Here is a 15,152-nt window from a genome sequence, read left to right as displayed (position 1 = left end):
GCTCTGCCCCGCCCAGCTCTGCCCCGCCCAGCTCTGCCCCGCCCAGCCCAGCTTCCCCCCCCACACCCCCACAAGTTCAGTACCTTCCTGCTTCCCAGAGATCACTTCGGCCTGAGACTGTGAAAAGAGGAAGTCAAACTCCAACGGCAAATCTTTCACTAAATCTGCCAAGATAGCCAACTGCTGCCTGCAGAAGAGAACAAAAAATCCCAAAGTTAATTATTAACCATCTTTTCACCTGGCACCAAGGTGGCCCCTGAGGCGAGGGGAGAAGGAGTGCTTGAGTCCAGGGGTCGAGGGCTAGCCTGGGGAACATAGTGAGTCCCATCTCTTAAGCAAAATGAAAACCTGTTTTCACAAACTGCCTTCCGTTTAGACGTGTCACGATGCCTGTCCACCTACCGCGTGCCCTTGTCTATCTCTGCGCCCTTTTGGTTCCTACTTTGATTTTAGAGGTTCAAACTGCACGCAAAGAACAGGCTCCTACTCAAAGGCAACCCTTTAAATAATGCTGTAGCTCAAACCGTGTTGAGTGAGGAGCACACGGCTTCATGCCTCTGGGAGAGGATGAGTAGTCAGGAAATCACAGCACATATTCACGGTCTATAAAATACAACTACATTATTCCTAACCACTATGAGAGGAAGAAGTCAATTACAGAATGCAAACTCACCCTCAGAGCTTACACAATGCAGAAAACGCCCCCTGACTACACCGTCTATACTGTGAGTTCTACAGGCTTTTACATAACCTTTCATGTAAGCTAACAATTAACTTTTTAATCTCCTTTTCCACATTCCAAGGTTTGACTTTTTTTCTGCTTAAAAATCTTATCATTTAAAAATCCCAGGTGAGGTTCAAAACCCAAAGTTCATAAGAACTTCCATTTCAAGGATGACATTTGAAATTTAGTATCTATGCAGGTATTTTTCTCCTGAGGTTTTAAGTGGTTTCCTAGGATTATTAGACAAAGTAAAAATAAACAAAGCAAAGGATAATAGTATGAATCCAAGGAAAAGGTTAGTTAAAAATGAGGCCAGTAGTCATCCCAGATTTGTACTGCACATGTGTGCATGTGTGTTCATGTGCATACGTGTGTGTGTGTGTGTGTGTGTTCATGTTCATATGTGGAGGCCCGGAGTCAGCACTGGTGTCTTCTTCAACTAGTCTCTTTCTTTCTAAAAACATTAGATTTACTCATTTTATGCATACTTTGCCTACACATATGTATATGTACCACAAGCATGCTTGGTGCCTGTGGAGGTCAGAAGAGGGCATTAGATCCCCTGAGGCTGAAGTTACAGATGTCTGTGAACCACTATGTGGGTGTCAAGAGTAGGGTCCAGGTCTTACACAAGAACAACAAGTGCTCCTAACCACTAAGCCACCTCTCCAGCCCTCTATACTAGTGTTTTCTAGCCTGGGTCTCTTCAGTGAACCTGAAACCTTCTGGTTTGGTTAGACTGGCTGGCCAGCAAGACTCTACGGAATCCTCCTGTCTCTGCAGTCCAGCACTGGGTTTACAGGCATGTGGGGTGACAGGCATGCACCACTACACTTGGTTGGGGAATCTAAACTCAAGGCCTCATCCTCGTAAGGCAAGTACTTTTGCAACGGAGCCCTCTCCCCAGCTCATCTTGGACTCTGAGTAATCTATTACAGGAATAGTCTATTCGGTTGGATAACTGTCGATGTGAAGCTACCGCTTAAAAGTACAGAATTATACCTGAACTAATTTTCCAATACACTCTCATATACAGTGTCTTAAGTTGTTAACTATTACACATGATAAAGTCTTTTAGGGTTCACAGGGTAACGAGGGGCTACCCATCTCTCTGAGTTGTGTATGCTTCTGAACAGCTCAAAGGGGAGGGCTTGCTGGTCCTCCTGCTAGTAACAGGGAAGGGTGAACGCCACAGTGTAAGTATAACCTTTTATTCAGCCAGGATACTTTAAATTTTTTTTTGTTTTAGAATTTATTTCATTCAGTGTGTATCAGTGTTTTGCCTGCATGTATATATGTATGTATGTATGTATGCACGTATGTGTACCACATGTGAGCCTGGTGCCCATGGAGGTCAGAGGAAGACATCAGATGCCCTGGAACTGGAGTTTCAGATGACTGTGACTATCATGTAGGTGCTAGGGACAAAACCCGGGTCCTCTGCCAGAAGTGCTCTTGACTAATGAGCCATGTCTCTAGCCCCAAGCCACTATACTTTAAAGTAACTATAATATTATTTATCATAGTAACCAGGGAAAACTAACATGCTAACAAGGAAATCAGTTAAGTAATTTATGGAGCATCTGTGTAATGAAATTAATACCATAGTGACGTTAAGAGGAAAGAGGTCAATTTATACTTCTACATGATACCATGAAAAGATTCTTAATATACTGTCTTGAGTTTGTTTAAAAAATAAAAACAGAGGTTGGAGATGGCTCAGAATTTATGAGTGGTTGCTGCTCTTGCAGATGGGCTGGGTTTGGTTCCCGGCATCAACATCAAGTGTCAGAACCGCCTGTGGCTCTGGCTTTTGGTCTCCCAGGAATTTGCACTCATGTGCCCATAACCACATAGACATGTGTAATTAAAAATACAAATAAAACCTTAAAGTTTTCAAAAGAAATTAAAAAAAAAAAACCCTCCTCATGTGCTGCACAGGAATGTAATGTTTATTTTCAAGATTGTTTCCTTATTTAAACTTAGTGGCCAAACTTCAGGACTACCCAGCAGAGCAGAGCCCTGGGTTACAGAGAAGACCCACTGTCCCATCTACTTTCATAGTGAAATGTCCTACGGTTAAAAAAAAGAAAAAAAGGTCTCACCAACACGACTTCCAAAACACGAACTGAGCATCCCAAAGCGGACAGGGGAAAGCCCACAGGCCTCAGCCCTACACAGAGGGGTGGAGGCAACTGAGGGAAATAGGGAGCAGGAAAGGTGGTCTTCCCCAGGGAAGAGAACACCAGTTGGCTGTCCGATGACAAATGGTCAGCCCAAATAATACTATACACACTGAGCGAGTAATTTTTAGGACTATATATGTATATAGATATGAACACGTATAATAACAGTGAAAGAGAGAAGAGGCCGTGAACTTGAAGGAGGATAAGGAGAGATATATGGGTTTGGGGGAAAGAAAGGCAAGGGAGAAATGTTGTAATATTATAATCTCAAAATTTTAAAAAAAATTTAAACTAAATATGATACTGTAAATACCTTTATGCAATTGTTTAGGGTATTTCCATTATAAAAGGGAAGTAGAAAATTTCTGTCTGCTTGTTGGCCAAGTGCAAACAAATTCAAATGCGGTCCAGATGATTCATGAGCATTACTCACGACGCTAATGAACTAGCAGGGCCTTACTCATACAAAGCAGGTTCTTACAGTCACGGGCAGATGTGGATCTCCAACTAACTTGCCTTAGCGGCAGCCATGACATCATTGAGCCCAGAACGGACACGTGCATGCCCAAAAGGCGATCAGAAAAGAAGTGAAGCGAAGGACCACGCTTGAGAAACCTCAGCACAGTAAAGACTAACAGCCCGAGTGTCTGCACTCACCGTTATCACAGAAGAACACAGTGGACCTACACAGGGAGTTTGTTGCCATGGAAACTTCCGTGACAGAGGCAATGAATGCTGGGCAGTGCCAGGAGATGTCTTGTCTACTTTGCCCCTGACACGCAAATGGTGACCAAATCACCAACCAGGTTCCTGTGCCCAGCCCGGCTGGGTGGCTCTGCCAGTTTGCCCTTTGCCCTGGTTTCCTCCCGCAGCCTGGGTGGTGAGGCTGCCGCCACCCGCTGACTTTGTGATCCAGCATGCTCACCTACTGCCCCCATCCTCTTCCCAGGGCTTCAAAAGTTCTTAAAGAACGGATGGATTACTTACTTCAAAAAACAAAAATCTGGAGCTGGCAAGTTGGCTCCGTGACTAAGAGTACTTGTCGCTCTTACAGAGGACCTGAGTTCAATTCCCAGCACTTGCATGGTAGCTCATGACCACTTGTAACTCCAGTCCTAGAGAATCTGATGCCCTCCTTCTGAACGACGTGGGCACGAGGCACACATGTGGAATGCATACCTACGTGTAGGCAGAATACTCATACACATAAAATAATAAAATAAATCTAAAACAAAAAATTGTAGGAGTGGAAGACGTAGCTCAGTTAGCATGGTGCTGACCGAGTGTGAACGAAGCCCTCGGCTTGCCCTCGGCTTGCCCTCAGCTTGCCCTCGGCTCACCCTCGGCTCACCCTCGGCTCACCCTCGGCTCGGCCCTAGTGCCACAGTAAACCAGCTAAGCGTGCATGATGGAGCGCGCCTGACACTAAGCCCAGCACTTGGAAGATGGAGGCAGAAAGAGCGCAGACTCAAAGTCCCCCTCAGCTACACGGTTAGAGACCAGACAGAACTACATAAAGCTCTGTCTTGGCTGAATGCCTTAGATCTCCGCACGAGGGTGGCAGAGACAACTAGATCTCTATGAATTTGAGGCTATAGTGAGATCCTGTCTAAAATAAATAGTGTGATTTATAGGATGATTATAGTTCTGTAGCAATTACATAGAGATACACAAAGAAAAGGCACTGACACAAAATGAAAAGGCTGGGAAGCAGAACAAACAAGTTTTTTTTGGTCCTGGTGTACTTTTAGGACTTCGCTAATGATGTAAGGTTTCAGCTTTAACATTTAACGTGCGGCTTGTAACATCAAAATGAAATTCTGTAGAAAGCTCGAAGGCCTCTCATAGGAACAAGGACTACATAAATAGTCTGCCTCTCACAGTCCACAGAGGATGCAAGGAGTCCACCGAGCACCATGCTGTGGGGCAATCATACTGCCTGCCGCACCGAGATTTAGGCCCTTCATCAACAGCTAGGGGTTTTATTATTGCAGTTTTAAGAAATACCAAGTGAGAAAGTTTAAATGTGTGGGAAAAGCAAACTGCTATTTACCAAGGACAAAATATTTCCACTAATGAGAAATGCCCAATGCATATGAGACTAGCTCATTCCCGGAGGCTTAGTGCCAACGTCAGTGCTGGCACCATGCTCAGTATGCCACAGAAACCATAGGCTTCAAAACCAAAGTCAACAAGCGGGAAGACACCAAACCAAAAAGCTCTGGAAACAACCAACAAAACGAAAGGCAAGCTACAGAATAGGAGAAGCATCTACAGGCTGCATCTGATGGGGGGGGGTGGTGGGGAGAGGAGGCAGGGAGGGTTCAGTCCTCAAAACACAGAGGAGACTTTTACAACGTAGCAGAAAGAAGCCTGCAACCTGATTTTAAAATGGGACTATGGACTTGATCAGGTTACTCTAAGGACAAACAAATGGCCAACTGGAATATGAGAAATTCTTAAGGTCCTCATGAGAGAAATACAAATCGTCACTGCAGCGAATGGCTATTCACACCTGCTGGAGATCAGCACTGCAGTGAACTGCTATTCACACCTGCTGGGGATCAGGACTGCAGTGAACTGTACCTGTTCACACCTGCTGGGGAACAGCACTGCAGGAAACTGCTATTCACACCTGCTGGGGAAGAGCACTGCAGTGAACTGCTATTCACACCTGCTGGGGTAGTTGCTGCCAGAAAAACAAATAAACAAAAAGTATTTGCGGAGATGAGGAAAAACAAGAACCCTTGACAGTGGAGATACAAAATGATACAGCAGCAGCAGAAAACAACATCCAGGTACTTGCAACACACACACACACACGCACAATGTTATAAGACAAGCTTTAAAAGTACATATGATGGCTCGAGAGTTGGCTCAATGGTTAAGACCAATGGCTGCTCTTGCAGCGGACCCAGGTTTGGGTCTCAGCCTCCACAGCCATCAGTAACCTCTAGCTCCAGGGGACCTGATGCCTTCTGCTGACCTCTGTGGGCTCTGCACACATGTGGTGCACAGACATACATGGAGGCAAACAATCATACACACAGAACAAAAATAAACCTTTTAAAAACATAGATAGGCCGGGTGGTGGTGGCACACGCCTTTAATCTGGGAGGGCAGAGGCAGGCGGATCTCTGAGTTCGAGAGTTCAAGGCTAGCCTGGTCTACAGAGTGAGTTCCAGGACAGCCAGGGCTACACAGAGAAACCCTGTCTCGAAAAAAAAACAAAAACATAAAAACAAACAAATAAAAACATAGATAGATAGATAGATAGATAGATAGATAGATAGATAGACAGATAGATAGATGGATAGATAATAGATAGCTGGGGGCAAAGTCTCAGTGGTAGAGCACCTGCCTAGCTAGGCTCTGCATTCAACCTAGCACCTTTGTATTTAGGGGGGGTTGTTTGTTTGTTTGTTTGTTTAAAAAAAAGAAAAAGCCTGCAGTGGTGGCATACACCTTTAATTCCAGCACTTGGGAGACAGAGGCAGATGGATCTCTGAGTTTCAGGCCAGCCTGGTCTACAGAGTACACAGAGTACACAGCCAGGAGTACACAGAGAAACCCTGTCTCAAAAAACCAAAGAACAAACAAAACAAATGAACAAACAAACATAACAACAAAGAGAGAATATCTATCATTATTTTTGAGGATCTTGAAAGCAGATCTTGAAAACAGATTTTCACTTGCTCGTGCATAATCATGGCAGCATTATTTATAACCACCATAAATTAAAATGACCTGACTGTCTAGACAGGTGAAGGGTTTATAAAGTATACCCAGAAAGCAAGGAGTGCCAGCCAACATGAATGAACCTTGTAGACGCTAGGCTATGGAAAGGACATAGAGCTTAAGGGAAGCAAGACAAGCACGCTATAGAGATCTGCTGTACAGCACTGTACACAGCCAACAGTGTATATACAAGCACACTATAGAGGTCTGCTGTGCAGCACTGTACACAGCCAACAGTGTATATACAAGCACACTATAGAGGTCTGCTGTGCAGCGCTGTACACAGCCAGTGGTATATATACAAGCACACTATAGAGGTCTGCTGTGCAGCGCTGTACACAGCCAGCGGTATATATACAAGCACACTATAGAGGTCTGCTGTGTAGCACTGTACACAGCCAACAATGTATTCATAGACTTAAAAACTCATTCAGGGACTGCAACCAAGCCTCATGCTGGGTACCAGAGTTCATTTCTCGGCGCCCACACCGTGTGGCTCACACCTGCTGTAACCCTGGGTCTAGGGGATCGGATATTCAATTCTGGTCTCCGCAAGCAACTGCTCTCAAGTGTGCCCACACACCGAGAGATTAAAAAAAGAAATATGAGGGGGTAAAAAACTTCATTAAGACAACAGAGCTCATGTTAAGCATGAACCTGCTTCAGCCTGACATCCTGAATCCTGGTCTTTCTTCTTAAAGAAGAGTAGAAGGAAGAGGATGCTGTATTTAGGTCAGACACCTCCTAACCTACTTAGATACAGCTTAGATACAATGCACTTCCCCAAAAGGCTTGTGTGCCAACAACTGCCTCCCCGGCTGGTGGGCTCAATCACAGAGAGGAAGCTGTGTCATGAGGATGCTGACACCATCTCTAGGTTGATCTGTTGACACTGTTATCACTGGGAAGTGATAGAAACTTTTGGAGGTGAGGGCTAACAAGAGGAAGCAGTTCACTGAGGCACATCCTTGGGGGTTTCTTGTTGCAGGGCCTTCTTTCTCTGGCTCTCCATCCTTGTGCCCACGAGATAAGCCACTGTGTTCCCCCCTTGCCCTCCGCCATGGTATCTGCCTCACTACAGGTCTATAAATAATACATCTAGCTCCGGATGAGAACTGGGCTCAGGATAACTCTTTCTCTTTAAAACTGCTTCTCTTGGGTACGTATCATAGTGATCAGAGTATAAGGCAGCGTGTTCTCACAATTAAAACACAATTATGGGGGGCTGGACAGATGGCTCAGTGGTTAAGAGCACCGACTGCTGTTTCAGAGGTCCTGAGTTCAATTCCCAGCAACCACATAGTGGCTCACAACCATCTGAAATGGGATCTGATGCCCTCTTCTGGTGTGTCTGAAAACAGCCGCAGTGTACACGTCATATATATAATAAAAATCATTTAAAAAATTAAATTAAAAATAAATAAATACATTACAATTATGAAAAACCAAGACTCTGGAAGTTCACTCTCGCACCAGGTCCACAGTAAACGTTCTGGGATCCAGGAGGCGTCAGAGAGGAAAAGTCACAAACGAGGAGGTGTCTGACCTAAATATAGCATCCTCTTCCCTCTCGCACGCTTATGTAAGAAGGATCAGGGGTCGCGATATCAGGCTGGATTTGAGTTCGGGGGACAAGCTCTCACTGGTCGGGGCTGGGAAAGCTAGCTAAAGGAACAGAGACTGAGGTTTGCACAGCAGGGAGAGGAGGGACCAAGTAGTCATCACAGGACGTAGGTAGAGATAGAGAAGGCTGCATTGCTGCTCCAGTCTCCCCGGGTGAGCCTCCTTCTGCTCTTGTGCAAATATGGTCTCTGCATACCTGCTTCATGACCCAGCCACCACTCTGCCACCACTGCCACCACTCCCAATTGCCACCACACTCTCAATCCAAACTCAGAAGCCCCTCGTCATCTCAGATAGACACTGATCCCAAAGCAGCAAATGACAAAGATGTGACTGTCTGATCATGCAATAACTGGGTACAGAGATGGCTCTACCCTGCTTCTGAGCAAGCTGCCTTTGCCCCCTGTGAACTCTGTGTGCCGAGCCTTCACCTGCCTCCATCCTGGCTGCAGGGGACTCGCTTCCCTAAGTCCTGTGAAGTCCTGAATCTCACCTCTCGGGAAGCAACCTCATGCCCGCTGTGCAGAGGATGTAAAGTGGTGTCTCCCTGTGCTTCTCCACGGGCACGTGAGCGGCAGCGAAGCTCAGCAGAGGTCGAAGGTAATCGCTAGCATGTTCCGGAGTGTCTGCCATTGCGGAGATCCCTTAAGAAAAACAAAACAACAAAAACAGAAAATATATAGAGAGACATATGTGTGTCTATATATGTATACACACACACATATATGTTTAAATATAGATTACATAATACTTAAAAAATGAACACTCGTAAGATTCTGCCGAAGGAGCTGGCTGGTGGTGGTGCAATACTTTAATCCCAGCACTGTGGAGGCAGAGGCAGGTGGATCTCTGACTTTGAGTCCAGCCTGGATTACAGAGCAAATTCCAGGAAACCCAGGGCTACACAGACAAACCCTGTCTCACACAAAACCAAAAACAACCAAACAAAAAGATTCTGTGGAAGGACCTACATGTATGGTTTTGAAAGAAGCAAGATGACAATGAATTGGAGATTCCTCTCACTGTCCAGATCACCACAAAGACAAGGGACGCTTCCTTCCTCCCTTCCTTTCTGACGCCCAGACCAGGTTAAAGATTAACAACAAAACTCATTCTGATTAATACCTGGCTTTATTTTCTTAACCACAGGCTGGCTGTTCCGGTCTCTCATCTGTTTGATGTCCAGCAAGTCATGGGGGTTCCCATTATGCCTTGGCCAGAAGTAAACGAAAATCCGGGAGCCGCTGCTGCCACAGTCCACCACGAGTCCATAACTCAGATTTGGGTCTTCTGTGTTGGTGGCTTCGAGGTCTCCTACACGCGCCAAATACCTAAGAAGGAGAAAATAAAATGAGTTAGGTCCACGACGAGTACCAGCGCTTGCTTCAGTTGCCCAGGAGTCTTCACCAACATCTTACACGTCCTACGGGCCAAGCTTTTGTTTACTTGAGTTATAGCTACGTATACATGGTATGTCACAAAATAAAGTAAAAAAAAAAATGTTTTTGTTTGGTTGGTTTTGGTTTTTGAGACAAGGTTTCACTATGTAGCCTTGGTTGGCCTGGAGCTGGCCTTGAACTCACAAAGGGTTACTTGCCTCTGCCTTCCAAGTCCTGGCATTAAAGGCATGTGCCACCAGACCCAGCAAATGTTTAAATATTAAATATTAATTCATGTAGCTAACAACAATAAATTCATTCTAACACCACATCTTTATATTACATATATACATACATATCTATGCTACACTTCCTGAAACAAGAAATAGAAAGAGTGGTATTGTTTCATAATTTCGAAAATGTCTTTTGTGCCTTGATTAACTTCTCACATTTGCTTTGGTATTCGCTGTGCTACAGACACACATTAGTTGAGTGTGTGATAGCCTAGCCTTTCACACTGACTGCAAAAGGAATAAGATTTTCTTTCTTTTTAATTTTTTTTATTTATTTAATTGGTTGACTACCCAAAAGACCTAATTAAACCTAGGGTCTCACATGGGCTAGACAAGCATTGTATCAGCGGGTTACATCCTCAGACCATGAAGTAGTTTTGACAGACTTTCAGAACGCTGCAGACACTCTGTCTCTATACTGTAGCTTGAAACAGGTAGAGTTTCTTTGAGATTTGCTGTAACTGGAATCTAAAACTACCTTCATTATGGCTTTTACTGCTGTGATAAACACCACGACCAAAGTACTTTGGGCAAGAAAGAGTTATTTCATCTTACTACTTCAGATAACATTTCATCACTGTGGGAAGTCAGAGAAGGAACTCAAGGTAAGAACCTGGTGGCAGGAGCTGATGCAGAGGCCATGGAGGAGTGCTGCTTACCGGCTTGCTCCTTGAACTTTAGTTCAGCTTGACTTCTAACACCACCCAGGACCACCTACCAAAGGTGGCACAACTCACAGCAGTCTGGGCCTTCTGTCGTTGATCATTAATCCAAACAGTGCCTCACAGACTTGCCAACTGGCCAATCTTAGGGAGACATTTTCTCAATTTAGGTTTCTCTTTCCAGAAGAATCTAGCCTGTGTCAAGCTGACAAAAAACCAAAACAGCAACAACAAACAAAAACTAACAGGCCAGGCATGTTGGTACAGGTCTTTAATCCCGAGACCTGTTCTAGAGGTAGACACAAGTAGATCTCTGTGAATTCAAGGCTTGGTCTACCATAGTGAGCTCCCGGCCAGCCAAAGCTACATAGTAAAATCTTTGTCTCGAAACAAAAGGAAAACAAAAACAGACTAACTAAACAAAGGCAACACAAAAACCCTACTCGGAAAAAAAAAATATATTCTGTTACATTAAAATATATTGGTTTATCTTACACTACAAAAGGATGGCTTTTTGCAACAAGGCATGATTCTTTAACATCATTATTAGAAAAGAAATTTGACTCAATGATTTAATGCAAATCTTCCTAAAGTTGACACATTTCACATTCACATTACGGTGAATTTTCAAAAAATTCACTAACATCACACCAATGTTTCTCATAAAAATCTTTAAGGTACTGGGAAATCCCAAATTCACAGCTGCAAAGATGAACTAGATTCTAACTCCCACTTGGAAGCTCAAATTTTTTCCACTAAGTCCTGACATCTGTTTTCTTTGAGGTATCAGGTTTATCTCACTCATTTTCAAGAAAAGGTCTACAGGTGAAGGGTGTAACTTCATGGTAGACCGCTGGCCTAGCATGTACGAGGCCCAAGATTTAAACCTTTGTATGCCAATTTTTTTTTTCATTTTTAAGATATATGTATTACTTTGTGTCTGCATTTTTGCACTTGTGTGTGTGTGTGTGTGTGTGTGTGTGTGTGTGTACCATGTACAGGGCTGATGCACACGGACCCCAGAAGAGGCCACTGAGTACCTTGGAACTGCAGTTGCAGGCCTTTGTGAGCTGCCATGTGGGTACTTGGGTCCTCTGCTAGAGCAACCAGGGCTCTTAACCACTGAGCCATTTCTCTACCCACATATCCTCCCCTTTATGAGACAGAGTCTCCCTCTGTGGTTCTGGCTGGGCCTACAGTTTGCTACATATACCAGGTTGATCTTGAACTCACAGAGAGCTACCTACTCTGCCTCCTGAGTGCAGAGATTAAAGGCATGGACCACCACATCTGGCTGTAAGAAAGAATCTTTAAAAATAAATATGAAACACCTGAGTCTGAAAACTACAGATTTCCTCACAGTCCTTTCTTCAGGGAAAAATAGTGTTCTGGGATAAAAGCAGCTAGATTTTTAAGATTCACAGCTTAACTGCCGGAGGATTTCCCCCATGACAGTTTCGGTTTGCAGGAGTGTTGAATATCTACTTCTCATCTCATCACACAGTAAATAAAACGCAGTAATGCCCTGCCCCGCTACAACTGTAATCACAAAGCAGAGTGCCGTAACTACAAGAACAGTTTAGTATTGCTACCTTGATTTATGTGAAGCCATCACCAATTTACATCCTCTTACATCACCCAGGCAAATGGCAACTTGTTGGAAAAGGCCCAACATCCCAACAAAGACCCAAGCATCCAGCAATGGGTGAACAGGTAAATAAGACGTGGTCTGTACATACAAAAAAATGTTATTCAGCTCTACAAAGGAAGAAGATCTCATTACATGCTGCCACAGGACATTATGCCAAGAGAAATACGCTAGTTCCAAAAGATAAACGCGCTATTCATTCCGCTGGGATGAGGTGTGTAAAGGAGTCAAAGTCATAGAAAAAGAGGGAAACAGCTGGGGACGGCTGGCTGGCAGGAGGAATAGAGAGGAACGTGATTTGATGGGTAGAGAGTCGCAGACTCTAAGATGGCGGAGTTCTGGAGATCTGTTTTGTAACAATGTAAATAGTCTGACCACCACTCAACTACACTTAAAAAATGGTTACTATGTTAGCCATTATGTGATTCACTACAATGATAAGGGTAGGTAACGTCTCAGTATTACAATAGTTTTGAATTCACAGCTCTTAGAAAAGACACACACTTTTCTTATGAACCATTGTTATAACAAAATCTTCTTTTTCTCCTAAGCATCCACCCTCTCACCCTCTTTTCTACTTATTCTTTCTCATCATCTTCCGCATGGTTTCCCTGCCTGCCTGCTTGCCTGACCTGCCTCCTGCCTGCCTGCCTGCCTGCCTGCTTTAGTGAGGCCAGGTCTCATGTATCTTGACCTCCACCTCCCAAGTACTAGAGTTACCGAGGTATGTATGTGTGTGTGTGTGTGTGTGTGTGTGTGTGTGTGTGTGTGTGTATATATATATATATATATATATATATATATATATATATATTCTCACTACATCTGGTTAATGCAGTACTGAGCTCAAACCTAGAGCTTTATACATGACTAACAACTGAGCTACATGCCCAGACTGGTTTCTCAGAAAGCCCTGTGCAACTATGCTAGCTCTGATATTACTGACAATAATGTCAAAAGCCTTTCCTTTCTATCTGTGCATCCATCCATCCATCCATCTTTGATACAGGGTCTCACAAAGTAGCTTTAACATACAAGGAATATGTAGACCATGTTGGCCTCAAACTCAGAGATCCATCTGCCTCTGCTTCCCAAGTGCTCAGATTAAAGGCGTACAACACACTGGCCTCCGTTTTTGAAAAAAGTTGTGTACCTGTGAGCACACACACGTGCAGATATACTGGGAACCAATTCAAGTGCTCTGCAAGAACAGTACAGGCTCCTAACCACGGCACCATCTCTCCAGCCACTGAAAAGCTTTTTCCTTCTGCTCTAGGAGTGCCAGCATGCCCTTTGAGTAGCTAACGTAGATTCAGCATGAACCCTTAAGGTTTCTCTCCATTTGATTAAGCCATTTCTCAAGCGCAGGCAGCCTGCCTGCAGCACTTGTCCCTGTCAGGAATCCTTACGCCTGTGCCTAAGATGAGCTACGTCCGTTCTCACTGTCCCTGGACCCCACAGCGTGGAGCTGTCGGCTTGTTCACGATTCTTCCACGTCTTTCTTCTGCTATCCTCAGAATCAACTGGCCTCTTAAAGCAGTTTCAATGACTTTGCAGAGTGTCCTGTCATCCTTTCTGATTCTTGCTGAAATGAGTGGTTTCACAGGTCTAATTTTGGTGCAGCTCAACTTAGCTCTCTCTTCCTTTAGACTTCATCATGAGAGCAACAGCAAAAAGAAAAACCGTCAGCTGGCTTTGGAACACAGAGCAGAAAGGAAGGGACCAGTTGGTGTTCATCTTCTGATCCCTAGTGGAGTCTCTGAACAATCACTGCAGGCAGCAGAAGTCTCCATTTTCTTATCTTGCATACAGACAAGTAACTGAAGAAGGGCTTCCCCCTCCCCGCCCCCCGGGAAGTAGCAGAAGCACCACTTCTGGAATGCTGGAGTCACTCATGAAATCTCCTCCTCCTCCTCACACTTTCAAACCGCCAGGCAGTCTCTATGCTCCTACGCAAGCCGACCCGCAGCCCTTCCAGAATGTTCTCATTTATGTGTGCACAGCCTTGGCCAGTGGTGAGTCACTTGCACCGCTGGACCTTTCTCCTTTGTTGGTGCCACAGAAATCAATGTCTAAGAGAAAAATGTCTACAAGCTTTGAAATCCTTCAGCCAAGAAAGAGCCAAGTCTCCACCCACACCTCACTCACCTTCCCTTCCTTCTCTCAAATAGCTCAGATCCTCCTTCTCCCGCCACCCTCTCCTCTCCCCACCTCCTTCTCTCTCTAACACGATTTTCCTCTAGTCACTGCAGAGTTGATGAGAGTTACCCACAAATACATCCTCTCAAGTCGATACGACAGAAGGGCTTTTCATGGCCATTATCCTGAAAATATTAACAGCACTATAGCTATAACTGACCAAACGATTACCTGGTTCACTTGATCAACATCAATTATAGCACCTTCAGAGTTCAAATAGAAATTAGCAATGTGCCCAAAATCAATAAATGGGGCCTCCAATAGTATGGACCTATCAGCTCTTTGCTGAATGTCATCGTATTTTATGACATTGCTCATAACTCAAAACCAAATATAGCATGGCACTGCAGTAGCTGTGCATGAATGGACTCAATACATGCCCAGAAGAACAGTTTGAAAGGTTACTGCTTGCCTCTTAACAAGATTAGCCAAAGCAGACGGGCACGCTTATAACGTAACCCCCCTGCTGTAAGTCGACTAAATGCCATTAAGATAAAGCAATGAATGCAAGAGAAGAGACACCTCCAGTTTCACTAGAAAAGAACTCTTTCAAATTCTTATAAAAGAAAATCTAACTTCATATGCACATCCTAAAGTGAACCATTTTTAATTGAATTGAATGTAAGGCCTCTTTTTGACCTCCAGAAACATTACGGGTATGTGCTCACAATTAAAAAGGAAGGAAGGAAGGAAGGAAGGA

General features: G+C 44.3%; 1 protein-coding gene across 1 annotated transcript in view; it reads right to left on the bottom strand.

The window, feature by feature from the left end:
• Positions 1-15,152, bottom strand: part of Entpd7 (ectonucleoside triphosphate diphosphohydrolase 7) — a 47,165-nt gene that overhangs the window by 20,093 nt on the left and 11,920 nt on the right. Inside the window, exons 4-6 of the mRNA XM_028774767.1 lie at positions 9,397-9,602; positions 8,765-8,915; positions 84-187 (exon numbers count right to left, since the gene is read on the bottom strand). Of these exons, the coding sequence (XP_028630600.1) occupies positions 84-187; positions 8,765-8,915; positions 9,397-9,602 (461 nt within the window). The remainder of the gene's footprint in view (positions 1-83; positions 188-8,764; positions 8,916-9,396; positions 9,603-15,152) is intronic.

Source organism: Grammomys surdaster, unplaced genomic scaffold, assembly GCF_004785775.1.
Source record: "Grammomys surdaster isolate TR1022 unplaced genomic scaffold, NIH_TR_1.0 66, whole genome shotgun sequence".
Taxonomy (NCBI): Eukaryota; Metazoa; Chordata; class Mammalia; order Rodentia; family Muridae; genus Grammomys; species Grammomys surdaster.
This window is presented reverse-complemented; position numbering and strand designations above follow the sequence as displayed.